This window comes from Oncorhynchus kisutch, linkage group LG3 (genome assembly GCF_002021735.2).
Source record: "Oncorhynchus kisutch isolate 150728-3 linkage group LG3, Okis_V2, whole genome shotgun sequence".
Classification (NCBI taxonomy): domain Eukaryota; kingdom Metazoa; phylum Chordata; class Actinopteri; order Salmoniformes; family Salmonidae; genus Oncorhynchus; species Oncorhynchus kisutch.
Genome location: NC_034176.2, coordinates 62,590,042 through 62,617,920, shown reverse-complemented (window position 1 = coordinate 62,617,920; position 27,879 = coordinate 62,590,042). Strand labels below are relative to the sequence as shown.

Sequence of the window (27,879 nt, the reverse complement as noted above, 5' to 3'; positions counted from 1 at the left end):
AGCCGGCTAAGATCAAACAGACATTAGTATTATGCTCATCAGGAGTCGTCAAAGGAACAGAGAAATAGGAAGTACCACCTACCGCTTCTCATTACCGGAATTAAGCCAAAACGATGGACTTCTTACTTCTCATTCCACAGTGACAATTCTTCAGAAGATTAACGTTCTGAGCTCAAATTCCAGGAGAGACAGGAAAAAAGAGAGGAAGGAGCGGAAGGAGGGAATGAGAGCACTACTGAATGTGATTCCCAACAGACATCTGGAGAGTACTGACAGTATTCAAGGCATGTGAATCTATCTAGCACAGACGTGCTGCAGGGACTTGGGTGAAAGAGCACACGCTGAGCAAATACTGTAGCTGAATGGAGACGTACCATTTAAAACATAATGTGACTATGGTAGTACATTTAGTCTAGGGTAATTACATACAACCATAGAACCAACAACATGCAAGAGGACATAGACATTTCACCTCGATCATAAGCTGAGAAAGTGACTATACTCTAGATGTGAGATCGCAGAACAAGAGCATATACTTGTGTCCTGTTGTGTGGAGCTCTCAGGGTTGTTCTCTCTCAGTGGGGCACCTGCTCCCTCAGGGTTTCCCCAGCACACAGCCACACAGTCCCTTCAGATCAATGTCTTCTGTCACTGTTCTTCACAAAGTGCACAGTGTTTCTACGAGACGTGAGAAGCTGCCACAGCTCAAACCAAATCGGAATGTGTTACAGATGGGATTTTAGGGCACTTACAATCAGTCTTGTGAGTTTGCTATTTGAAACCAACATGTTTTGTTCTGAAAGAGAATCTCCTGGGATTATTCTATAACTTTAAAAAACAACAACTCTAAACTTAATTTAAGCCTAGCAACTGTAATGATATGAAATTCTGTATGACTGTGGTAATAAAGGGATAAAAACAACCCCGTGTCCTCGGGGGAAATACTTGTCTTTACAAACAGAAGCTATGGAGGTAGCATAATTAGGACATGTCACAGAGTCATCAATTGTCTGCCACTACAGAAATCTTGCACTGTTCTTCCATGATGAATTTCCATAATTTTATGTCAGCTTAATGGGGATAAAATCCCAGCTAAGGCAGTCCCATGATGGTGTTGTGTGGTGATGGGGAGAGCGAGAGATTTTTTATTTTAACTTTATTTTACTAGTCAAGTCAGTTAAGAACAAATTCTTATTTTCAATGACGGCCTAGGAACAGTGGGTTAACTGCCTGTTCAAGGGCAGAACGACAGATTTTGTACCTTGTCAGCTCGGAGATTTGAACTTGCAACCTTTCGGTTACCTTTCGGTTACTAGTCCAATGCTCTAACCACTAGGCTACACTGCCACCCCAGATGGCCCCATAAGGTAACCCCATAAGGTAACCCAGATGGTTACCTTATGTATGGATCTATCCTCAAATAACCTGTGTGGCTCTGTAGATTGGATGGATAACAGTGGTCTTGGAATGCACTCCCCCCGGGTGGAAGGAAAATACTGGATCGTTGAAGGATCAGGACAGTGAACTTCCATGGTATATCAACTTCATGGAGTAAGTGGAGAATAGGATGCATGTCGGAAGGATGCATGTAGATGCATGTCAGCTATATGACTACATAGTTGAACTACATTGCTTTATGTAGAATACTGGGAATCCTAGACACTAATTCGGCCCACTGAGACCACCGTCTGATCATTATATTCACAGAGGAGGTCCACTAACTCAGAACATACATTACCAGAACATACATTACCAACCATTAAGTACATTGAACTGAACCATAACTTGGCTATACTTGATAAAATGCAAGAGAAAGGCCATAATGTATTATTGTAAAATGCAAGAGAAAGGCCATAATGTATTATTCCAGCCCAGGAGCAAATTAGATTGTGGCCACTAGATGGCAGCAGTGTATGAGCAAAGTTTTAAACGGATCCAATGAACCATTCCATTTATTTTCAACATTTTGTATCAAGACTGCCCAAATGTGCCAAATTCGTTTATTAATACATTTTCAAGTTCACAGCTGTGGACTCTCCTCAACAATAGCAGTATATTATTTCACTGTAAGATCTACTGTAAATTAGACAGTGCAGTTAGATAAAAAATAATTGAAGCTTTCTGACAATATCAGATATGTTTATGTCCTGGGAAATGTTCTTGTTACTTACAACCTCATGCTAAACGCATTAGCCTACATTAGCTCAACCGTCCCGCGGGGGACGCACCGATCCTGTAGAGGTTATTAACTATAGTAGTGAGACGAGTGATAATGAAATGACCAGGGCAGTAGCATTCTACACAGTAGAAGAAAGCAGCAGAGAATCGGTACTACAGTTTTAACAGCGAGAATAAAACAAGACCTATTCTGCCACTGAACTTTGCCATAAATGAGCACTTGTCTCAACAGCAGCATAGCAATGCCCCTGCTGTTAAATAACATGGTAAATCGCGGGTAATTGCCTCCGACCTGTAATAATTTTCCATTGGTGAATGAAAGGTAGTTGACATTTTAACAGCCTGTGATAGCTGCACAAGAAAATAATGATCTTCTCATACCAGGCTATTAGAGATCAACTGTGCTGCAGGCAGGAGTGGGAATAACAACAGAACGGCTGTGCTCCCTGTTCTGTTCTGTTCAGCAGGTAATCCCCTTTGCAAGAAGGGAAAGCATGTGATAAGTGCTAGTGACTCCAACCAACTCTCCGAATGGGGAGATATGTTGAAATTGCCTCCCTGTTTTCTCCTCTGGACTGCTTGCTATCTTCCTACGGTCGTTTTCCAGTCTTGACCTGTTGGATGATCCTAATTCATCAATGACAGAACTAGCTAAACTAAGGCCGTACCAAGAATATCTGCTTGACGTGTGTAAGATGCAGTAAAGCATTTCAATACTCAAATGATATCCCCTCTCATCCCTCTTGAGTTTGTGCTGGTTGCTCCATACAGCCTTGAACAACGAAGATTGTGTAGAGCTGTAGCCAAGTGGCACCTGGGAATGATTTAGTTCTCTGCTTTGCTGTATACAGCATCACAGTATCATACACATATTGATGCCCTCTACAGGAACCTTGTGGCCCACTCCCTAGAGGAGCGCCTCCTACGTTTCGTCATTAGCGTTGACCACAGGAGGGGTGGCAGGTAGCCTAGTGGTTAGAGTTTTGGGCTAGTAACCGAAAGGTTGCTGAATTGAATCCCAAATCAGAAGGTAAAAATCTGTCGTTCTGCCCCTGAACAAGGCAGTTAATCCACTGTAGGCCGTCATTGTAAATAACAATTTGTTTTTGACTGACTTTCCTTGTTAAATAAAGGTAACATTTTTTTTAAAGATATGAGTTGGAAAGACAGCACAAACCAATCTGGAACCAGGCTAGCTCTTTGCAGGACATTGATCTGACTTTTAAAAAATGTGAAGAAAAACAAAATCAGCTTGTTTTACTGAGTCATGTTTCAAAAGGAGCCGAGCGGAGTTGGCAGATCTCAGCTGATTCATTTAAACCTCTGATCCTGTCTGTGGTGGTGGAATGTTGTCCTTTCATTGGTCTGTGGCACATTCTGCCCACTCCCGACAAAAGCCCATGCCAACTCAAACACCTTGGAAACCGCTGACTTTGATAACAGGAAAAATATATTATTGTATATAAAACTCTCTCTCTCGCAGTCTCTCTCTCTTCACTCTGTCAAGGCAAGCAGGAACCAGATCTGCTGTTTATCCCCATGTTTGGAATATGTTTACCTTTCTTTGAGAACAGTTGTGTACTAGTGTGATTACAGCAATACTACACAGGTATAAGAGCAACTTCATCTAAAATGTTACCTTACAATATCATTTAAAAGGGGGTACTACTACCATTTTAGTGCGCACGGTTTGATCTGGGAGCTCTGTATGGGTGTATTGTGCATTGTACTGGCCACAGGGGAGATGCTGGGTGGGTTGCTTAATTGACCTCAACTTCATTGCATAATAGGTCTTGGGGTGGGGGACAATTCACATTTGCAAACATGAGTAGAAGTACATAGTGGGTGGATTGTTGAGATTAAAAAAACAAGACTTTCTCTATAACCAGATGGAAAATCCCCTCATATCAGGAAATAAGTATACAGAAGGCAATAATAGTGACTGTTTTCAATGGCTGTTCTCTTTCAAGTATTGAATCAAAGACTATCTGATCCCTCTGTGTTTCTCTGAAAGCTGTCCCTCACACTCTCTCCTCTTCATCAATTCTCCAGTTTAAAGGAACCTGTTGCTCATTGTAACTGAACTGATCTGAGTGAGGAAGTTGTTTTTGGTGCGAGTTATTTCCCATCTGTACGTAGTTATGAGGTAAAAGGGTCCTGTGTGGGTGAATCCAGGCCATGTTCAACGCATCTCTGCTTGTTCAGGATGATAAAAGAATTTGGGCAACGGAAAGTGAGCCGCGATATAAATCTGAATGCCTTTGCAGATGGTGATGTTGACTCTGGAAGCCTTACAGAGCGAGTCCTGGCTCCTGCAGTCAGTCCAGGAAACCGCTCTAGCACTAGGGCCATGTGGGACCTCTCCTTAAAAAAAAAAAAAGTTGAGTGCTTTTTTTTCACAGCCCATTGTAAGCAATCAGAGAAGCAAATAGAAGGCTTCGGTCGAGGCACACAGGCAGGCACTCCTCTCCAGAAGGCTGAGTGTGAGCAATGCTCAGTCAACTGACAGTCACAGCGCAGCTAGACAGCCAGGAAGACAGGGCATTCTCTCACAGCACTAACAGACACTAGCACCACCAGCGGGGCCTCTGGAGCCCACTCCCCCCTCCCGGATATGACTGCTCCTGGACACAGACTGATCCTCAGCCTCTCTAGCCAGCTGTAAGGAGCAGCAAATGGACAGAACCACTGGCATATCCTCCTGCTATCCTCTCCACACTCCCACCACATGCTGCTCCATACCCCTAGAAGAGGATTCATGCTGTGTTGACATAGGCTACAGGTGGTTGGTCGTTTTTGAGCGGCTGTTGGTTGTTTTATCTGTGTGGTGGTGAGTTGAGGTGTGTTTAGTGTCATGATGATGCTGCCTCTTGTTGTGAAGAGCTTGGTGTGTGTGCTACTGGGCTTCGGATGGGCCCAGGCCCAGGACCAGGCTGTGGGGCAGGATGTCGCTGCCACCCCCTGGAGACAAATGATTCAGTGGGAGAACAACGGCCGGAGGTTCAGTCTCCTCAACAGTGGAGCTGAGTACGTCCCTGCTGGAGCACAGGACCAGGAGAGAAGTCACAGAGTGGTGGTGGCTGACTCTCGCCCCCGAATTCCCCGCAGACCACAAGGAGGGAACGTACGCAGGCAGGCCCCCTCCAGGGGAGGCTCGGAGACCGTGAGAGGACAGGCCAGACATCCATTTGGCTTCGGACAGGTGCCCAACAACTGGCGCCAGGGCTCAGTGGGGACAGGCTCCACCAACCCCCGCTTCAGGCCATCCACTGGGTCCTCTTCGTCATCCTCATCATCCTTCTCATCTTCCTACAACGTCCCTGTCCAGCCTTACCCGCAATACCCCTTCCCTCAGCAGCCCTACCCCCTGCCCTATGATCCCAGTGTGGTGGAGGGAGCAGGTCGGGGCTACGCGGAGCCACCCTTCCAGAGGGCCACAGGTGGAGGATATGGTGCTGGTGGTGGAGGATATGGTGCTGGTGGTCAAGGATATGTTGGTGTCGGTGGAGGATACACTGGAGTCGGGTATGGAACTGGCGCTGGTCTGGCACCTGTGGTTCCACGCTCCCCGCAGGACTATGGTGAGGATGGCTACCGTTACTACCAGTCCTATGGCTACGGGCCCAACCCTGCCGTACCTGCCATGCCTGCTGTGCCAGCACGGGCTGCCCAGCCACCCATCTCAGATGGCCTGGACCGCAGATACACACACAGCCTCTACAATGGAGGAGAGGATCCTGCTGCTGCCCCTGCCGACACAGTGCCAGTTGCCCCGGATAGGACAATGGGTGGCGCTCAGCCTCCAGTACGAAGCCCCCAGTACGAGCAGTTCCCCCCGTTCGGTAGGCCCCAGGTGCAGCCACAGCCTCCTTTCCTTCCGCCTGTGGTGCCAGGAAGAAACCCCAACACGGCCGTGGAGAACCCCAGCGTCAACGTCGGGAGTGTCTACCGGCCGGAACAGAGAGGTATGCGCAATGTACATGCACAAAGCCATTTAGTTGAACGTCTTATGTCCTATAACAAAGCCAGCTCTTTGTCCACTGTCCAACCAGATGTTTTAAATCATCAGAATGTACAGTATTTCGTTTTGAGAGTATGGAAGTTTATCTGTATGTGGTCCTAAAGAAACTAGAGAGATTCGTCATCTTCTATTTAGTCAACTTTATAGAATGTTTGACGTGAGCAGTACAAGACAGTCGTGCAAACCACGAAGGAACCACCAGATCCTAATGGTAGCGCACATGTGAAGTGGATGATGCACTTGTGGGGTCACATCCAGGTTCTTCCTCAGTTGAAGGAGAGAAAACAAGAAGGGAATGTGGCTCCTCTCCTCCGCTCCTCTGCTATTTCCTGACAGCGGTGGACAGTGTGAGGCCAGGGGGAGCAGAACCCTTACCACCTGTCTCCCCAGCTATGTGCCTCTGCAGCTGGAGAAGTACACTATTTTCTAGAGGTCTTTCATTTCACATCTCTTAGGCCCAAAACACAGTACATGGAAATCCCTTTAAATAACTAGAATAGCATTGTTATTTACTGGTTCAAGTCTTTGAATTCCAATTTGCCAAACAAAAGCAAACTGTACTGAAGGACGGTTCATCTTTTCCCACTCACTCACAGGGGTTATTGAAACCAGGTGTTGAGAAAGGCCTGCCAATGTGGTGAGCGCACACACAGGGCTCACTGTGTCATAGCTTGGGGAGTAATAGTCTGCTGAAAATGGCTTGGCTCTTGGGGAGGTCTGGGTGCAGAACCTGGGAATAGAGGTGACCTCAGTGTTGGGGCTGGCTGGAGGAGGGTGACTGGGGCCTGGGTGAGCTGGATGGGAGAGAGGGAGGTACTGCCTATACCACTCCAAGAGAGGGAGAGGGAGAGGGAGGGAGGGAGGGGGGAGAGAGAGAGAGAGAGAGAGAGAGAGAGAGAGAGAGAGAGAGAGAGAGAGAGATAGAGAGAGAGAGAGAGAGAGAGAGAGAGTGTGGAAAGTCCCAGTAACACATGGGGTCCATTGCCTCAGGAAATCAAACAAATATTTAGTATGAGCTGGGGTGAAGAGGGAGGGAGCATCAATGAGCTGCTCTTAGATATGCAGCGGCCCAGCCAAAAGGCCCAGGACTTGTTTCGTAATTAAAAACACACCATTTCTCGAAAACCATGGGTAATTGATAGACTCTGTTCTGAGAGCCAATCACAGGGCTGGGTTAGGGAGCAGGGTGAGGGTAGGGGGTGGACACTGACTTTATTATTGGAACCCAAAGTTGGCAGTGTGGAAAACATTTATTTAGAGTAACTGAAGCCCTGTGGCAAGTAACGCAATTGCCAACACGTGTGTGGGCGTTTTCTCTGTTCTAGCTGCTAGGAGCCTCCATGGCCTGAGGGGGTGGGACATCTGATGGGATCGTCTCCTCTGGTTGGGAGCATGGAAGACTGACTTACACATATCTCTATTCCTCTGCCTGGCCTGGCTGTGCATCAGGCTCTTTAATGTGCCTTGTGCTTCAGTTCCATAACTCAGTCTCACGCATTAAGACACTGGAATGTGGAAGCATTCTTCTCTGTCCAAGACACAGCCAACATGTGTGCAGATGCCTCAGCTTTCTCACACGCCATTTAATTCATGTGATAGAAGTTCTTCCAGTGGGCTGACAGTCAATCGAAGCAAAGGCTGCAAGGGATTCCAATTTAACTGACATACCTTCAAATGTGGAGACCGGTTCGCTTTGTTCCCACTCAAATGAATACAATAACTCAAATCAAAGAGAGATTAGATACAGAAGTATTGAGGGTCACATTTTATTTATCTAGTCCATCTGTAGATGTAGATGCTCTACGGATGGTCATACTATCTGTTGATAAGTAATCTGTTGATAAGCAACATTAGGGTAAGGGTTAAGTTTAGGATTAGGGTTAGGGTTAGGGTAAGGGTTAAATTTAGGATTACGGTTAGGGTAAGGGTTAAATTTAGGATTAGCGTTAGGGTAAGAGTTAAGTTTAGGATTAGGGTTAGAAGTTAGGGTAAGGGTTAAGTTTAGGATTAGGGTAAGGGTTAAGTTTCGGATTAGGGTTAGGGTTAGTAGATAGTTATTTGAAATGTTAGTGATAGTCTGTAGAGCATCTACATATGGACTATCCAAATAAATCCACTGGGCACAGACATCAGTTCAATGTCTAGTTTCGATTTATATTTGGTTGAGTTGTTAACTAATGTGAAACAACTTTGATTCAACTAGTTTACTGTGTTACTGTATTGAATTATCAATAGAGATAAGTAAAGTAGTAACTTGTCTTGTTTATTGCCACATGGCCTTAATGGAAACAAGAATAAATGAGGTGATGGAAAGAACCTGTGTTGGTGTGTTGCAATAGGCTCGGACGTGTCTTGTTCACGGAGAGCTGTGACGGCAACCGTCACAGACTATTATATAGTGCAATATTTGTATTGCACTCTATTCTCTCACCACTCTTAAGCTCTCACATATTCTCACATGCACCCACTCTAATGAAAGAGCTGTTCTCAAAAAGAAATGACATGCCATTGACTTAGTAAAAGGGATGTGTTTGCATGTTGTGTATTGTACACTTTCAGGCAAAGACATAATTACAGAAATGGCAAAATCCAACATATTTTCTCTAGTGCCCCATTTAGAATATGATACAGTATGTAGCCTTGTCTAATGCTTTCAAGGGCTGATCAGCTTTTGGTTCAGACACACTTTATCCCTCTGAAAAAATACCCAATTTCCAGTTTCCGGAGATTAGGGGGCCAGAGAACAAAGGCCTTGCCGAAAGAAGAGGGAGAAGAGTCCGCTGCTGGATGGAAAAACTCTGCATTTCACACAGGCCTTACAGTGTTTACATGGTCTGCCCCAGGAAGCTTCCCGTGGCCTGTAAGTCTGCTTCAGAGAGAGATGACAAATAGGATGTGTACACAGTGCTGGGAAAGACAGAACCCTCACTTGAACCTGTGTCTAAACTGGGGAAGGCTCACCTGGACGGTAAACAGGCAGAGGAGATAGGACGCTTTCTCTGTAGAATTCCTATAAACAAACTGTATCCAAGGCCTGCTGTAAACAACAGTAACGACAGAGTGGGAATGGGAAAGCACAACGCTAAATATCATATCCCCATATGCCTTCAGTTGTTTTACTGTTTTGTCAATTTTACTGGAACCAAAATGAAGCAGATGGTAGTTTTGTTTTATGGTACCAGAGGTCAAAACTTGGGATTGACTTTATGTTGCTCCAACTGGTTCACATTTAAGTGGATGTCTGGCCTTTGAGGTTGAGGTAAAGGGGGTGGTGATAAGGTATCCCAGTGACCCTTTCTGGCATGCCCTTTACTGGAAATGGGACACACATTGGCTCTGACAACTCAGGCCTGCTTTTTTATTTAGTCTTCTGTTTCTCTGACAGAGTCGATCACTGGACCAGTTTAGGAACAGCAGGGTGTGAGATCATTGTTGTTTTACCTTAGCATGCTTTTTTCTCTCTCTCTCTCTCTCTCTCTCTCTCTCTCTCTCTCTCTCTCTCTCTCTCTCTCTCTCTCTCTCCCTCTCCATCTCTCACATTTTCTTGCATACACATGAAAGATCCTTCTATTTTTGATTACTAGGAGCCTACAACAAATATGAAATATAAACTTTGGATACTGTAGCAGAACATAATTGTAAGTCTAGTATTCTGGTGAAGTCGATTTTTTTATTCTTAGCATTATCCCCTCCAGATATGAATAGTCTGAATGTATTTTTCATGGCAAAGGTTAACATGGAATGACAGGTTCATATTAGGATTAGTGTCATGAAACATCACATCATATTAGGAAAGCCCCAGCGTCTTAGCATAATTTCTCCCTGTGTGTACCAACCATGTTTTCACTTTCACATTCAGGTTCTAGGGAATAATTTTTTTAAGAATAAATGACTCATTCATGTAGACTTATTTTTATTTTTATTGGCATGATTAGCTTTTTTCTGTACACTAAGATCAGAATCTATAGTGACCTATAGGGATGGATACTAATTCTGCTAAGATTATCATCTGAAATGTACTGTAATTAGTGATTCCTGACTACTGACCACAAGACCCTTATTTCCATCTATCTGAATGTGCTACCAGATGTAACTTATGGTCGTAAATCTACACTAAATCTTAGGTCCCTCTTTAAATGACGTTCAGCTTCTAAAGGCTTCATAAACTCTAAATAAAATGATCACCAACATCAACTGTGACATAACCCACTATGTCGAATGTGTGACACACCACCTGGATTCAGTCTTATGTAGCAACATTTGAAATCGTGTTTTTTTACATCATATAAAAGTGGAGACTATAAAAAGAAAAAATTAAGATGGGCAAAAGAACAAAGACACTGGACAGAGGAAGGGCAGCATCCCAGAGTCGCCTCTTCACTGTTGACGTTGAGACTGGTGTTTTGCGGATACTATTTATGGAGGCTACCAGTTGAGGACTTGTGAGGCATCTGTTTCTCAAACTAGACACTCTAATGTACTTGTCCTCTTGCTCATGTGTGCACCGGGGCCTCCCACTTCTCTTTCTATTCTGGTTAGGGCCAGTTTGCATTATTCTGTGAAGGGAGTAGTACACAGCGTTGTCTGAGATCTTCAGTTTCTTGGCAATTTCTTTAATAGAATAGCATTCATTTCTCAGAACAAGAATAGACTGACGAGTTTCAGAAGAAAGTTCTTTGTTTCTGGACATTTTGAGCCTGTAATCGAACCCACAAATGCTGATGATCCAGATATTCAACTAGTCTAAAGAAGGCCAGTTGTATTGTTTCTTTCATCAGAACAACAGTTTTCAGCTGTGTTAACATAATTGCAAAAGGGTTTTCTAATGATCAATTAGCCTTTTAAAATGATGAACTTGGATTAGCTAACACAACGTGCCACTGGAACACAGGAGTGACGGTTGCTGATAATGGGCCTCTGCACGCCTATGTAGATATTCCATAAAAAATCTGCCGTTTTCAGCTACAATAGTCATTTACAACATTAACAATGTCTACACTGTACTTCTGATCAATTTGATGTTATTTTAATGGACCAAAAATGTGCTTTTCTTTCAAAATAAAGGATATTTCTAAGTGACCCCAAACTTTTGAACGGTGGTGTATATTTACAAAAAATGTGTGGGGGAATGGAAATGATGCAGACAATTACATTGATGGAAGCCACAATCTATCTGCAATGTTAAACTGATTTAACCTCTAAAATCATAGTTGCCCACGCCATGTAGCCTAGCCCATAGGCCTATACAGTGAGGAGAACAAGTATTTGATACACTGATGATGCATGTAGAGGTCTGTAATTTTTTATCATAGGTACACTTCAACCGTGAGAGACGGAATCTAAAACAAAAATCCAGAAAATCACATTGTATGATTTTTAAGTTATTCATTTGCATTTTATTGCATGACATAAGTATTTGATCACCTACCAACCAGTAAGAATTCCGGCTCTCACAGACCTGTTCGTTTTTCTTTAAGAAGCCCTCCTGTTCTCCACTCATTACCTGTATTAACTGTACCTGTTTGAACTCGTTACCTGTATAAAAGACACCTGTCCACACACTCAATCAAACAGACTCCAACCTCTCCACAATGGCCAAGACCAGAGAGCTGTGTAAGGACACCAGGGCTAAAATTGTAGACCTGCACAAGGCTGGGATGGGCTACAGGACAATAGGCAAGCAGCTATCCCAACCGTGAAGCATGGAGGTTGAAACATAATTCTTTGGGGATGCTTTTCTGCAAAGGGGACAGGACGACTGCACCGTATTGAGGGGAGGATGGATGGGGCCATGTATCGCGAGATATTGGCCAACAACCTCCTTCCCTCAGTAAGAGCATTGAAGATGGGTCGTGGCTGGGTCATCCAGATTGACAACGACCCAAAACACACAGCCAGGGCAACTAAGGAGTGGCTCAGTAAGAAGCATCTCAAGGTCCTGGAGTGGCCTAGCCAGTCTCCAGACCTGAACCCAATAGAAAATCTTTGGAGGGAGCTGAAAGTCCGTATTGCCCAGCGACAGCCCCGAAACCTGAAGGATCTGGAGAAGGTCTGTATGGAGGAGTGGACCAAAATCCCTGCTGCAGTGTGTGCAAACCTGGTCGGCAGTGTATCAAATACTGGTTCTCCCCACTGTATGTTTTGTATCATAAGGTTTGAATCACAACTAAAGTGACCAAATAACTTCTTAGAATTAAGCACATTAATTTGTTTTATAACCGGCGTATAGCCTAGCTGGCATACATAGGCAGCGTGTGAGTTTCAAGTTTGGGGAAGATAATTATCACCATAAAAATGCACCTTTATAATAAAATGACGTGCATAATCGCATTTGCGGTCACTTTTGAGAATGGTGTTTTTCCCTCTAATTGATAACATTTTGGACCTATTGTTTATTCTTTATTGTTTTGGTTTTTCTAAGTTTCACTTTCTTTAATAAATAATGTGGAACTCTACATATAACTCTTGGTCCGACCTTGGTCCGACACCTATAGCCTACTGCCATGTTACATTGCTGCGCTTATAATGTGTAAAAATAGTCTAATAGTTTATCAACATTTTAAGCTACAGTAAACCACAGTTGCATCAGCCTCATTTATTTTTTTTATGATGCGAGTGGTTGTATTATTATGGGATCTATCGCATCCCACAACTGTCCCAGACGATGTTTGACATTTTGATTTCTCGCACAAAAGGACAAGTTGACCAATAGAATAGATCAACTTTTATACTATGGGGATAGAATATTGACATAGGCTAGTGCTTTGCTGTTCGTTAGGCCTACTCATCTTGTTGGCTGACGAATAGTAAATGTGGACAGTTATTCCAATATTTTCAAAATTTGCCTCAGAATTCAATAAGAAGGACGCGCAGTTGCGTCCCCAATGTGTCTGTCTTCACTTGTAGCCTACAGGTGCTGAGATGCCTGGGGGAAGAAACAGATCACGTGATGGGCATTGGTTAATAAGAATTGAGATATCTGAGACAGCCATGGAAGTGAGAGGTGCTTCAGAGCATGCAGCCGGGTGATGGGAATTCTAATTATTATATTCAGCCCAAGGGCACAATGGCCGCTGGCCGAAAAAGGCATGGATCTTTTTAAGGGGAAATTAAAAGTCTAAACATATAGGCCTCCTGGGGGTGCGCAGCGGTCTAAGGCACTGCATCGCTACAGGTGTCACTACAGAACCAGGTTCGATCCCAGGCTGTATCACAACCGGCCGTGATGGGAGTCCCATAGGGCGGTGCACAATTGGCCCAGTGTCATCCGGGTTAGGGGAGAATTTGGCCGGGGGGGGGCTTTACTTGGCTCATTGTGCTCTAGCGACTCCTTGTGTGGGTCGTGCGCTTGCAGGCTGACCTCGTCGTCAATTGAGCAGTGTTCTCTCCGACACATTGGTGTGGGTGGGTGTTAGAATGTGTGGTTTGGCAGGTCATGTTTCAGAGGACGCATGACTCGACCTTCGCCTCCCGAGCCCGTTGGGGAGTTGCAGTGATGAGACAAGATTGAAATTGGTGGAAAAAATGGGGTACAATACAAAAAAAATCTAACATGTAGCCCAATGTTTGTATCACAACTAAAGTTACATAATTAACACTAAATTAAGCATATAGGAGGACTAATTTATTTGTTAACCACTCAACACAGAATAGCCGCATGTATGTACTCCCTCAGAAATCATTTGGAGAAAATATCCTTTCTATTTTATGTTCAACTGTATTATTCATACTATTCTTCATACTATAAAATAATATAAAATAATGCAATGGAATACTAAGCAAATCTTGTCTGGTAAATTTATTTTTTTATTTTTTTATTTCACCTTTATTTAACCAGCTAGGCCAATTGAGAACAAGTTCTCATTTACAACTGCGACCTGGCCAAGATAAAGCAAAGCAGAGCAACAAAAACAACAACACAGAGTTACACATAAACAAACGTACAGCCAATAACACAATAGAAAAGAAAAATATACAAATCTATGTACAGTGTGTGCAAATGTAGAAGAGTAGGGAGATAGGCAATAAATAGGTCATAGAGGCAAAATAATTACAATTTAGCATTAATACTGGAGTGATAGATGTGCAGATGATGATGTGCAAGTAGAGATACTGGGGTGCAAAAGAGCAAGAGGGTAAGTAATAATATGGGGATGAGGTAGTTGGGTGTGCTATTTACAGATTGACTGTGTACAGGTACAGTGAACGGTAAGCTGCTCTGACAGCTGATGCTTAAAGTTAGAGAGGGAGATATAAGACTCCAGCTTCAGAGAGTTTTGCAATTAGTTCCAGTCATTGGCAGCGTAGAACTGGAAGGAAAGGAAAGGAAGTGTTGGCTTTGGGGATGACCAGTGCAATATACCTGCTGGAGCACGTGCTATGGGTGGGTGTTGCTATAGTGACCAGTGAGCTGAGATAAGGTGGGGCTTTACCTAGCAAAGACTTATAGATGACCTGGAGCCAGTGGGTTTGGCGACGAATATGTAGTGAGGAACTAGTGTAGCCCACAGCCATATGGCATAGCCAGATCAGGGCCTAACATAAGGAGAGCTCAGAATATGCAATTCTGTTTTTCTGAAATAGACAACATTTTCATCATATCATGTTTCCTTAGACTTGTCTAAAATAAATAACGGATTTATTGTGATGGTGTAGACTATTTTTATATGGATTTATTGACCTTTTGAAATGTAGATGTTTTAAAGGTCTGCGTCAGTGGCTTGTATGCTATGCGTGGAAGCCAGGAGATGCTAATATGTTCATGTTAATTAACTCTAAATGGGAAGGAAGAAAACTATATTCACTTCGTAATATTACTATCATGGCATGACTATGAGACGTGGCTGTATCTAGGGGGATTTGTATTTTGCTGAGCCTGCTAGCTAGCTACATTTCGGCTAGCTAGCAAATCGTGTGAAGTCACCAATATTATTTTAAATAACAATTGAGGTAGCTAGTATGTAATCTAACTCAACACTTAACGACTACAATATCATTTAAATCACAATAAATAAAGGTTAACTTACTTGTTTTGGGCATTTGAACTCATCACATGATCAGCGTCTCATCAGCAACACTAAAAAAGTACTTCCGTGTCACGGAATTTCTGATTTTTTAAAATAAATGTGCCCAACGTAATAGTAGAAAAGTGTCAATAACCATTAATGATATATGAACAATAATTGTCTAAACATTAACAATGATTCACATTTAAGTGACATTGCATTAAATTTGGGTTTTAAAATATGTTCCAAGGTCAAATAAATGTCCCCAATGCGAATCACTGTATATGGAATACGTACAGTATAGGCTTAGTATTGTTGGGAATACTCAGTAGGGTCTCTAGAATGTATAGATGGTGTAATTTCATGGGGCTCTGAATAATACGGTGTTGCTGGCCTTTTACTCAACCAATTCCATTGGCTCCCAAATCACATTACATGTGCGCTTACTTCACTACAGAAAACCCACAAACCAAACAACAGTGCAGGGCATGCTCATTGAAATAAAGGTGAACAACACCCAAAAATCTTAGTTTCTTAGATTTTTTTCCAGACCTCAAAAATCATCCCCTAATGTGGTTTAAGCATTGTTGTGAACACAGAAAATCCAATGTGGTTGTTTTTCTATTACAAAAGTGTGAAAAAGGCCGTACCAACGTGTTCTGCTGTGCATGACTGCAAATTAGAGTGTGTTTCATTCTGCAGCACAGCATTTTGGAGGAAGTTGAGTTCTGGTCCAATATTGACTCTGCACCCAAGACGGAAAGACGTTGGACCATCCTAGAAATGTTTTAGTGAATTAATATAAAACATTTAGCAGACGCTTTAATCCAAAGCGATTTACAGTCATGCGTGAATAAATGTTTACGTATGGGTGGTCCTGGGAATCAAACCCAATAGCCTGCCATTGCGATGCTCTACTAAGGTGCATGAAAGGGTTATAAATGCTTTGTGAAGCCTCAATTTAATATGATTTATAAGGCCTTTATTAAGCTGTGCTTATACCACCCTTTATAAAGCGCAGGTTTATGTTATATTTGACACAGTGGGTTGTGTCACATTTGACATTGGTGGTTATGTCACACAGTTATGCCACATTTATGAACTATTGATAAAGCATGACATACGGTTATAGATGATTTGTAACAAATATTTGCAGTGTTTATGAAGGATTTATAAGCTGCATGTCATTTAAGGCAGGACCTTGTACTGCATCTGTATCAAAGTCCTTACAATAACGTGATGCAGGGGAATTAAATATAGCTGATGAACAAGGTGTAAAGCTATGCTGTTTTATTTGAGGAATGACCTCACTGGTCGGTGCACCACATCAACACTCTATATTCTGTCAAGGGATGATGCAGACCTGTTAAAGTTGACATTGGCATCAAGGTGCTGGTACTAACATGATTGAATCAATTGCTGTTGAAGGATACTATGTGTTGAGCCAAGTGTCTTGTTCTAGGTTTGCCAGACCTGGTTCCTGATCCCAACTATGTGCAGGCCTCCACGTATATCCAGAGGGCTCACATGTACTCTCTCCGTTGTGCTGCCGAGGAGAAATGCTTGGCAAGGTAAGAGACCATTTGAAACCTTTTAAGTGTTTTAATAAGTGTCTGTGTTTGCTTTGGAAGAGGAGAGCACACATGTTGTTCGTCGTCACTCTGCACACTTTAATGGCATGAAAGATTATCACCGGTTTTTGCAAGCCAGTATGCTGATGAACAATCAGTCTCCTCCAGTTAGAACAGATTGAAAGATTCCATGTGCCTATCTGTGAATATTCTCATTTAATGTCTCAGCACCGGACAGTTTTATCTACCTCCTTAGTAAACGTATCTAATTTCCAGTATATAGAGTTTGGAACCCAGTTCACAGTGCAACATCAATAACCTCAAATCTGGTGCCTGTCACTAAGGCTGCAATTACACAATTCGGATATGTTACCTCTAATTGGTCTTTTGACCAATCAGATCATATCTTTTGCCGATAATTGGGCAAAAGATCAGATTTGAGCTGCCTGTGTAAACACAGCCTAAAGCATGTCTATCTGACCTGGCATGTCAGTAAATGGTTCTCTGAGTGGTTTGGTCTGCAGTCGCAGCACACATAATGGGCCTCTGACTTTAGCCCCAGGGTTAGATGGGTACGGTACAGTTGCCCAGACTGCAGAGCATTTAAATGATGGCGATGAACTTTGTTGTCCCACTGGCTCTTCTGTTTGCACTCCTTCCCATCTCAAGCACAGCCATTCCTCAAAGCCCTCTCATATCCTGTCTGTGTTATCAGCAGTCATGGACAGATGGCCTTGTATAATGTGTTATACACACCAATGTCAACAACAGCCATAAGATGAATTGCAAAGATTTTTACTGATACTTTGGAATGCAGGTTATTATTAAAACAATTCTAAAATGTGTTCATACTGGACGTCTCTGCACAGTGTATACCTGTCCACTACAAAGGTGTCCTTGCTACAAGACTGAAAAGGTGTGCAGTAGGCTATGGAGATTAATCACAGTAATCTGTAATGTGTATTATTTATTTATCATATTCCTTCCCTGTAGCTTTTCCAGGCCCGCTCAATTCTGTCTAGTTGCAGGAAGACATTGTGAGCCTGAGGTATCAGAAACTCACCGGGACAACCCTTGGGAGACTAGTTTTCTGTAGCCATCTGTACTTTCCTTCACTCATTACTATTCCATGCTTTGTGTTTGTCTCCCCACAGCACTGCCTACAGCGGTGAGACTACAGACTATGACATCAGAGTCCTGCTTCGCTTCCCACAGAGGGTTAAGAACCAGGGGACAGCTGACTTCATGCCCAACCGACCCCGACACACCTGGGAGTGGCACAGCTGCCATCAGTGAGTAACCAAACCCCTATATGCTATTGGTTTATGATACTCAAATCAAATCAAATTGTATTTCTCACATGCACCAAAAACAACAGGTGTAGACCTTACAGGGAAATGCTTACTTACAAGCCCTTACCCGACAATGCAGTTTTAAGAAAAAAAACGAAAATAAAATAAAAATAATCAATAATTAGAGAGCAGCAGTAAAATAACAATAGCGAGGCTATATAAAGGGGGTACCGGTACAGAGTCAGTGTGCGAGGGCACCGGTTAGTCGAGGTATTTGAGGTAATATATGTTAGACATTTGACTAGATGTTCAGGAGTTTTATGGCTTGGGGGTAGAAGCTGTTTAGAAGCATCTTGGACCTAGACTTGGCACTCTGGTACCACTTGCCGTGCGGTAGCAGAGAGAACAGTCTATAACTAGGGTGTCTGGAGTCTTTGACAATTTTTAGGGCCTTCCTCTGACACCGTCTGGTATAGAGGTCCTGGATGGCAGGAAGCTTGTCCCCAGTGATGTACTGGGCCGTACGCACTACACTCTGTAGTGCCTTGTGGTCGGAGGCTGAGCAGTTGCCATACGAGGCAGTATTGCAACCCGTCAGGATGCTCTCGATGGTGCAGCTATTGAACCTTTTGAGGATCTGAGGACCCATGCCAAATCTTTTTAGTCTCCTAAGGGGGAATATATTTTGTCATGCCCTCTTCATGACTGTCTTGGTGTGCTTGGACCATGATAGTTTGTTGGTGATGTGGACGTCAAGGAACTTAAAGCTCTCAACCTGCTCCACTGCAGCCCCGTCGATGAGAATGGGGTGTGCTTGGACATCCTTTTCCTGTAGTCCACAATCATCTCCTTTGTCTTGATCACGTTGAGGGAGAGGTTGATGTCCTTGCACCACACAGTCCTTAGCTTAGTGAAGAACTTTGAGGGCACTATGGTGTTGAACGCTGAGCTGTAGTCAATGAATAGCATTCTCACATAGGTGTTCCTTTTGTCCAGGTGTGAAAGGGCAGTGTGGATCAGTTAGGGCGGTATGCAAATTGGAGTGGGTCTAGGGTTTCTGGGGTTTCTCTTTGTGTGGAATAAAGCTGGTCTAGAATGTTTTTCCCTCTGGTTGCACATTTAACATGCTGATAGAAATGAGGTCAAACTGATTTAAGCTTCCCTGAATTAAAGTCCCCGGCCACTAGGAGCGTAGCCTCTGGATGAGCATTTTCCTATTTTCTCATGGCAGTATGCAGCTCAATGAGTGCGGTTTTAGTGCCAGCATCGGTCTGTGGTGTTGTGTAGACAGCTATGAAAAATACAGATGAAAACTCTCTAGGTAGAAGCCACTACAGCTTATCATGAGATACTCTACCTCAGGCGAGTAAAACCTTGAGACTTCCTTAGATATCGTGCACCAGCTGTTGTTTACAACTATTCATAGAGTGCCACCCCTTGTCTTACCAGAGGCTGCTTTTCTATCCTGCCGGTACAGTGTATAACCCGCCAGCTATTCATGTCAGTTATTCATGCTATTCATGTTGGTGAATTAGTTTTTAGTGTCCCGTTGGTAGGATACACAGTACGTGCTTTTAGTTTGTCCATTTTATTATCCAGAAATTGTACGTTGGCCAATGGTACCGATGGCAAAGGCAGATTAGCCACTCGTTGCCTCACAAGACACCCCTATCTCCTTCCTCGAAACCTCAGTCTCTTTCTAATGCAAATGACGGGGATGAGGGCCTGTTCGGGTGTCTGAAGTAAATCCCTCTCTTCCGACTCATTAAAGAAAAATGATTTGTCCAATTCGAGGTGAGTAATCGCTGTTCTGATGTCCAGAAGCTCTTTTCGGTCATAAGAGACAGTAGCAGCAACATTATGTATAAAATAAGTTGCAAACAATGCGAAAAAACAAACAAAATAGCACGATTGGTTAAGAGCCCATAAAACAGCAGCCATCCTCTCCGTTGCCATTGTACACAACCTTGCTATTATACTAAAAACTGTAAGACCCTTGCTCTACAGGGTTAATCAGATTTGCTGTTTCACGTGACATTAAAAGTTGTCTGTTTAGCTCATTCGTTTTCTATTAGTTTGGTTAGCTGAGTTCGGTGCGTTCACGTTTGATCTTTTTGGTGAAATCATGGCTTTACTTAATACAGTATGTCATGACATCACTGATATGTTTGGACACCCTCTGCCCTGCCCTTCCTCTATGACCTTGCGTTCCACAACGGTTTTATTGGTCACAGTATGTCTGGGTTCAAAGGGTTTGTGCAACAAGTTTCAGGCTGTACTTACTGTCCTCAGCTCTATGGAATGTCGACTGCCCGTTAGCAGATTGGCAATGTTGCCTGCTGACATCACTGTTCGTTTATACATTGGTTTCCAGGGCGGGAGTTAGCCAATGCAACAGCTTGATTTGATTGGCCAATGTAAATGGGAATATAATCCATAAATGTTCCTGTCAATCTGTGCCCTGGCATTATAGACCTGGTATTATATGATGACATGATTGTGTGTTAGTGGAACAGCACAGAACTCCTCGACTCCCGAGTGACACAGCGGTCTAAGGCACTGCATCTCAGTGCAAGAGGCGTCACTGCAGTACCTGGTTCAAATCCAGGCTGCATCACATCTGGCCAGGATTGCGAGTCCCATAGGGTGGTGCACAATTGGCCCAGCATCGGCCGGGTTAGGCCATCATTGTAAATAAGAATTTGTTCTTATTAACTTAACTAAATAAAAATAACACAGTAACAAGTGTGCTTGTTTTGAGAAAACGAACACTCTTTGTCAAATCAACTTTACTGTCCTATATTTTGCCCCCCAATGGAATATTGTAATACAATGTGTAGTCAGAGTGTGCCCCCTTAATCCATCCATATGTTAATTTGTGTATTGAGCAAATGTTGTACGGTACAGAAAGTTTAGGCTAAAACCTTAGAATCAGTGTTTTATGGCGATAAACATAGTATGAACTCGGTTTAATTTAAATAGATTCAGATTTCTCTATTAAGAATGATGTACATCTCAATAATCCATTTACACAATGATCCATTTACACAATGATCCATTTACACAATGATCCATTTACACAATGATCCATTTACACAATGTCAATAATGATCAAACAGTACAACAGATGTTCCACAGTTAAATTCCGGATGACGTACAGTGCCTTCCGAAAGTAATCAGACCCCTTGACTTTTTTCACATTTTGTTACATTACAGCATTATCCTAACATTTATTTTAGGATCATCTATCTGCACACAATCTACACACAATACCACATAATGACAAAGCAAAAACAGTTTTTTAGAAATGTTTATTTATTAAAATTTCTCATTTATTATTTTTCTTCTAATTTATTAAAAATAAAAAACAGATATCACATTTACATAAGTATTCAGACCCTTTACTCAGTGCTTTGTTGAAGCACCTTTGGCAGCAATTACAGCCTCGAGTCTTCTTGGGTATACCACTACAAGCATGGCACACCTGTATTTGGGGAGTTTCTCCCATTGTTCTCTGCAGATCCTTTCAAGCTCTGTCAGCTTGGATGGGGAGTGTTGCTGCACAGCTATTTTCAGGTCTCCCTAGAGATGTTCGATCGGGTTCAAGGCTGGGCTCTGGCTGGGCATTCAGAGACTTGTCCCGAAGCCACTCCTGTGTTGTTTTGGCTGTGTGCTTAGGGTTGTTGTCCTGTTGGAAGGTGAACCTTCACCCCAGTCTGAGGTTTTGAGCGCTTTGGAGCAGGTTTTCATCAACGATCTCGCTGTACTTTGCTCCATTCATCTTTGCCTCGATCCTGACTAGTCTCCCAGTCCCTGCCACTGAAAAACACACGCACAGCATGATGTTGCCACCACCATGCCTCACCATAGGGATGGTGCCAGGTTTACTCCAGACGTGATGCTTGGCATTCAGGCCAAAAAGTTGAATCTTGGTTACATTTGCAAAATATCTCTAAAAATATGTTTTCACTTTGTCATTATGGGCTATTGAGTTTTCTTTTTTTTACATTTTAGAATAAGAAAAAACTTAAGGGGTCTGAATACTTTCCGAAGGCACTGTACATGCAGATATCTTTGGTCCTCTTTTGTTCTCTTTATCTCTATGCAGCACAAGCATACAGTGACCCCTTACCTCTAAGGTCAAAGGTCGTGGCTACTGTTTGCCCAGGTGTTATGTGATACATTTCTGCGATTCCTGTAATCTGGTTGCACTATATGGAATGCAAACACCATCCACTAAATATTTCCCCCCTTCTCCTGCCTGGCCTCCTGGAAGTCTTTGTATTTCATTTTAACACAACTGGGAAATGACTCATGGTTATAAAGTGCAAAGTGGGATTGGAATGTTTGCTTGTTAGGATTACAAGCCAGTCTTATTCCAGCCTTCTCCATGTGTCCTTCCAAAAGTTAATTCTCTTTAGTTGACATAGTCACAGGGGGAGATCCAGGATTCCAAGGCGAGGGAAAGGGCCCTCCAGTCCAGACAGCTCTAGGCCCAGTGTCTCCCTGTCTGTCCCACTCTCACAGAGAGATAACAATCTCAAGGCTACCATCTATAAATAAACGTCTGTCGTGGGAAGAAATTATGGCCATATTTGAAACCCCCATTGCACTGAACACTCGCCTCAAAACCCCTGCCCATAGACACATACATACAAACACACACACACACACACGCACAAACACACTCATACACACCACATACAGAGGGTGTTTTGCAGAGAGCTGCCCTCTCAGGATACTCAGTGTGCAGCCCTTTCAATTCCTCTGTGTTTACAGATTCCCTGTGTAGTCGGTGCAGATTCCCCCTTAGAGAATCACATCGTGTAGATTTTAGCCTGCGGAAACACACTGTTCCTCACCTGAGAGGAGCTGTTTACCATCTTCAACTGCTATGGAAAGAATGACTTATTTCATTTGTCACCTCCTCCATTGGTGGAAAGTACCCGTCTGCCTTTCCCTCCGTTCAATTTTTAATGACTACGCCAGTAAAAAGTTGTAGCTATGTTAAAACAGGGAGCATGAGGTAAGGAGACTAGGTTATTATTTATACAGTCTGAGTCCTACTAACTGAACCAGCTCCAGCATTACCACACCTGCACTACATTCACCAAAACAAACACTGACAAAATTCTTAGTGTCTGGAATCTGGAATGTGACTTTCGGTAAAAATTGCAAGAAAAGGTGATTAATTTCAATAATTAGGATTAGGATACATTTAAGTACATGTGAGATGAATAGGTTGACAAAGCACTCCAGCTTTTCAGCCATTAGGCGCTGTGTTCACAGTTCAGATGACGTCTTTCATAGGAAATTTAACTTGGCTGAAATACGAGGCCATTACTGTATCTGGGAATCGAGATGCAATATGTTTTACATTTACCATGCTGCCATTTAATCCAAACAGCAGGAGACTGAATAAGACAGAGGATGTCTTCTTATTCACAGTGCAACACTGTTTCTAATGCATATTTAAAGGAATCCCCCATGTATGTCACTTGTATTCTCAACCTTACAGTGTAGCGGTATCTGTCGGATTTGTCTGAGTAACACAGTGTTAACAGTTAGTATGGAAAGGATATTCACAACATGCTGGTCTGCAGAGGGCAACTGTAAACAGCCAGCCCTCTCAGGTCACTGTCTGACACTTGGCATTGGTCCACATCCCAGCTACAAGATGGTAAAAGGCTATTAGAGTAAATTATTTCAGATGGACCAGCACCAGCAGTGCACTGAGACACGGAGCGGTGCAACTCATTTCACATTCTGAGGATATGATTTGTTCTCATGGGTAACCAGGCTAGCAGTGGCAAAACGCAGCATTCCAACACAGTCAAAGCTGTGTAAACACATTCACACACACACACAAACAGATGCTCAATCCTTCACTTATCGTGCGGTAGTGATTAAAACTTTCCAAATTGATAGAAAGTAATTAACGAGACCTCATACATCAATCGATTGTTAATGTCTTGCTTCATCAGTGCATGGTTGTAGGTATTAATTACATTCTAGTCTCCTTTGGTACTTTGTGATATGCTTCGTCAAGCTGCACCGAGTTGAAGTGTTGACAGGTGAGGGCAATGGGCTGTTCAAATAAACAAGCACATCTAATTTAAAGACTTTGGATGGTGGCCTGCAGTAAACAGTTTGCTTTGTGTTGGTTTACTGATTATCATGTAATTATACTTTATGCAAAACTTTATGCAAATATTGGCTGTTGTACCTGTCATTAACTGAATTTATAAATGTTAAAATTAGACTCTCCGTTGTTCCCCTGCTGACCACCCTGTGCCATGCCTCCTCTCTCTCCTGCACTACACACAGACGCTTTTTACCTGTCACAAATTAATTTGAACCTCTTTGGGCTAGGCAGCGGTATTTTGACGTCTGGATGAAAAGCGTGCCCAAAGTAAACTGCCTGCTACTCAGGCCCAGAAGCTAGGATATGCATATTATAAATATATATATATATATATATATATATATAGATATAGATATAGATATATGTAGATTTGGATAGAAAACACTCTAAAGTTTCTAAAATTGTTAAAATAATGTCTGTGAGTATAACAGAACTGAAATGGCAGGCGAAACCCGAGGACAAACCATCCACCAAAAAAAAGAATTCAGCATAACACTGATTTCAATGGCTGGCACTTTCATTATCGCGAAATCCTCCCTGATTGCGGTTCCTAGGGTTTCCACTAGATGTCAACAATCTTGAGAAAGAGTTTCAGGCAGTTTTTTTTTTAAAGACCCATTTTGGCTGTAGTGTTTCCAAGCGCGTGGAGGAAAACACTTTGTAATTTATCTCCGGTAATGAACATACTATTCTCTGTCTTAAATTTGATTGTTTATTTGCGTATTAGGGTACCAAAGGTTTGATTATAAACATTGATTGACTTGTTTGGATAAGTTTATTAGTAACGTTTGGGATTTATTTTGTATGCATTTTGATGGAGGGAAACTGGGTGGATTATTGACTGAAGCGCGCCAGCTAAACTGAGTTTTTATGGATTTAAAGAAGGACTTTATCAAACAAAAGGACCATTTGTAATGTAACTGAGACCTTTTGGAGTGCCAACAAATCAAATCAAATCAAATGTTATTTGTCACATACACATGGTTAGCAGATGTTAATGCGAGTGTAGCGAAATGCTTGTGCTTCTAGTTCCGACAATGCAGTAATAAACCAACGAGTAATCTAGCCTAACACTTTCACAACAACGACCTTAAACACACAAGTGTAAAGGGATGAAGAATATGTACATAAAGATATATGAATGAGTGATGGTACAAAACGGCATAGGCTAGATGCAGTAGATGGTATTGAGTACTGTATATACATATGAGATGAGTAATGTAGGGTATGTAAACATTATATAAAGTAGCATTGTTTAAAGTGGCTAGTTATACATGTATTACATAAAGATGGCAAGATGCCGTAGATGGTATAGAGTACGGTATATACATATGAGATGAGTAATGTAGGGTATGTAAACATTATATAAAGTAGCATTGTTTAAAGTGGCTAGTTATACATTTTTTACATCCATTTTTCCATTATTAAAGTGGCTGGAGTTGAGTCATAATGTTGGCAGCAGCCACTCAATGTTAGTGGTGTCTGTTTAACAGTCGGATGTCCTTGAGATAGAAGTTGTTTTTCAGTCTCTCGGTCCCTGCTTTGATGCACCTGTACTGACCTCGCCTTCTGGATGATAGCGGGGTGAACAGGCAGTGGCTCGGGTGGTTGCTGTCCTTGATGATCTTTATGGCCTTCCTGTGACATCAGGTGGTGTAGGTGTCCTGGAGGGCAGGTAGTTTGCCCCCGGTGATGCGTTGTGCAGACCTCACTACCCTCTGGAGAGAGCCTTACGGTTGTGGGTGGAGCAGTTGGGGCGGCAGGGTACTAGTGGTTAGAGTGTTTGACTAGTAACCGAAAGGTTGCAAGTTCAAATCCCCGAACTGACAAGGTACAAATCTGTCGTTCTGCCCCTGAACAGGCAGTTAACCCACTGTTCCTAGGCCGTCATTGAAAATAAGAATTTGTTCTTAACTGACTTGCCTGGTTAAACAAAAGTAAAATAAAATAAAAAGTTGCCATACCAGGCGGTGATACAGCCCGACCGGATGCTCTCGATTGTGCATCTGTAAAAGTTTGTGAGTGCTTTTGGTGACAAGCCAAATTTCTTCCGCCTGTTCCTCTTCACCACGCTGTCTGTGTGGGTGGACCAATTCAGTTTGTCCGTGATGTGTATGCCGAGGAACTTCAAACTTACTACCCTCTCCACTACTCTCCTCTGCTGTTTCCCGAAGTCCACGATCATCTCCTTTGTTTTGTTGACGTTGAGTGTGAGGTTATTTTCCTAACACCACACTCCGAGGGCCCTCACCTCCTCCCTGTAGGCCATCTTGTCGTTGTTGGTAATCAAGCCTACCACTGTAGTGTCGTCTGCAAACTTGATGACTGAGTTGGAGGCAGTCTTGGGTAAACAGGGAGTACAGAAGAGGGCTCAGAACGCACCCTTGTAGGGCCCCAGTGTTGAGGATCAGCAGGGTGGAGATGTTGTTACATACCCTCACCACCTGGGGGCGGCCCGTCAGGAAGTCCAGTACCCAGTTGCACAGGGCGGGGTCGAGACCCAGGGTCTTGAGCTTGATGACTAGTTTGGAGGGTACTATGGTGTTAAACGCTGAGCTGTAGTCGATGAACAGCATTCTCACATAGGTATTCCTCTTGTCCAGATGGGTTAGGGCAGTGTGCAGCGTGGTTGAGATTGCATTGTCTGTGGACCTATTGGGGCAGTAAGCAAATTGGAGTGGGTCTAGGGTGTCAGGTAGGGTGGAGGTGATATGGTCCTTGACAAGTCTCTCAAAGCACTTCATGATGACAGAAGTGAGTGCTACGGGGCATTAGTCGTTTAGCTTAGTTACCTTAGCTTTCTTGGAAACAGGAACAATGGTGGCCCTCTTGAAGCATGTGGGAACAGCAGACTGGGATAAGGCTGGATTGAATATGTCCATAAACACACCAGCCAGCTGGTCTGCGCATGCTCTAAGGACACGGCTGGGGATGCCGTCTGGGCCTGCAAGCCTTGCGAGGGTCAACACGTTTAAATGTTTTACTTACGTCGGCTGCAGTGAAGGGGAGTCCGCAGGTTTTGGTAGCGGGCCGTGTCAGTGGCACTGTATTGTCTTCAAAGCGAGCAAATAAGTTGTTTAGTCTGTCTGGGAGCAAGACGTCCTGGTCCGCGACGGGGCTGGTTTTCTTTTTGTAATCCGTGATTGGCTGTAGATCCTGCCACATACCTCTAGTGTCTGAGCCGTTGAATTGCGACTCTACTTTGTCTCTATACTGACGCTTAGCTTGTTTGATTGCCTTGCGGAGGGACTAGCTACACTGTTTGTATTCGGTCATGTTTCCGGTCACCTTGCCCTGGTTAAAAGCGCTTTCAGTTTCGCGCGAATGCTGCCATCAATCCACGGTTTCTGGTTTGGGAATGTTTTAATAGTTGCTGTGGGTACAACAGCGCCGATGCACTTGCTAATAAACTCCCTCACCGAATCAGCGTATTCGTCAATGTTGTTGTTTGAAGCAATGCGGAACATATCCCAATCCACGTGATTGAAGCAATCTTGAAGATCTTCAAAGGTAAGGCATATATTATATCGCTATTTCTGACTTTCGTGTTGCAACTGCCTGGTTGGAAAATTATTTGTCATGCATTTGTAAGCGAAGTGCTGTCCTCAGATAATCGCATGATTTGCTTTCACCGTAAAGCCTTTTTGAAATCTCACACCTTGGCTGG

General features: G+C 43.1%; 1 protein-coding gene across 1 annotated transcript in view; it reads left to right on the top strand.

Moving 5' to 3' along the window:
* Positions 1-4,611: 4,611 nt before the first annotated feature.
* Positions 4,612-27,879, top strand: part of LOC109886922 (lysyl oxidase homolog 1) — a 31,634-nt gene continuing 8,366 nt past the window's right edge. Inside the window, exons 1-3 of the mRNA XM_031810305.1 lie at positions 4,612-6,143; positions 16,667-16,775; positions 17,930-18,067. Coding sequence (XP_031666165.1) covers positions 5,033-6,143; positions 16,667-16,775; positions 17,930-18,067 — 1,358 coding nt within the window. The 5' untranslated portion in view covers positions 4,612-5,032. The remainder of the gene's footprint in view (positions 6,144-16,666; positions 16,776-17,929; positions 18,068-27,879) is intronic.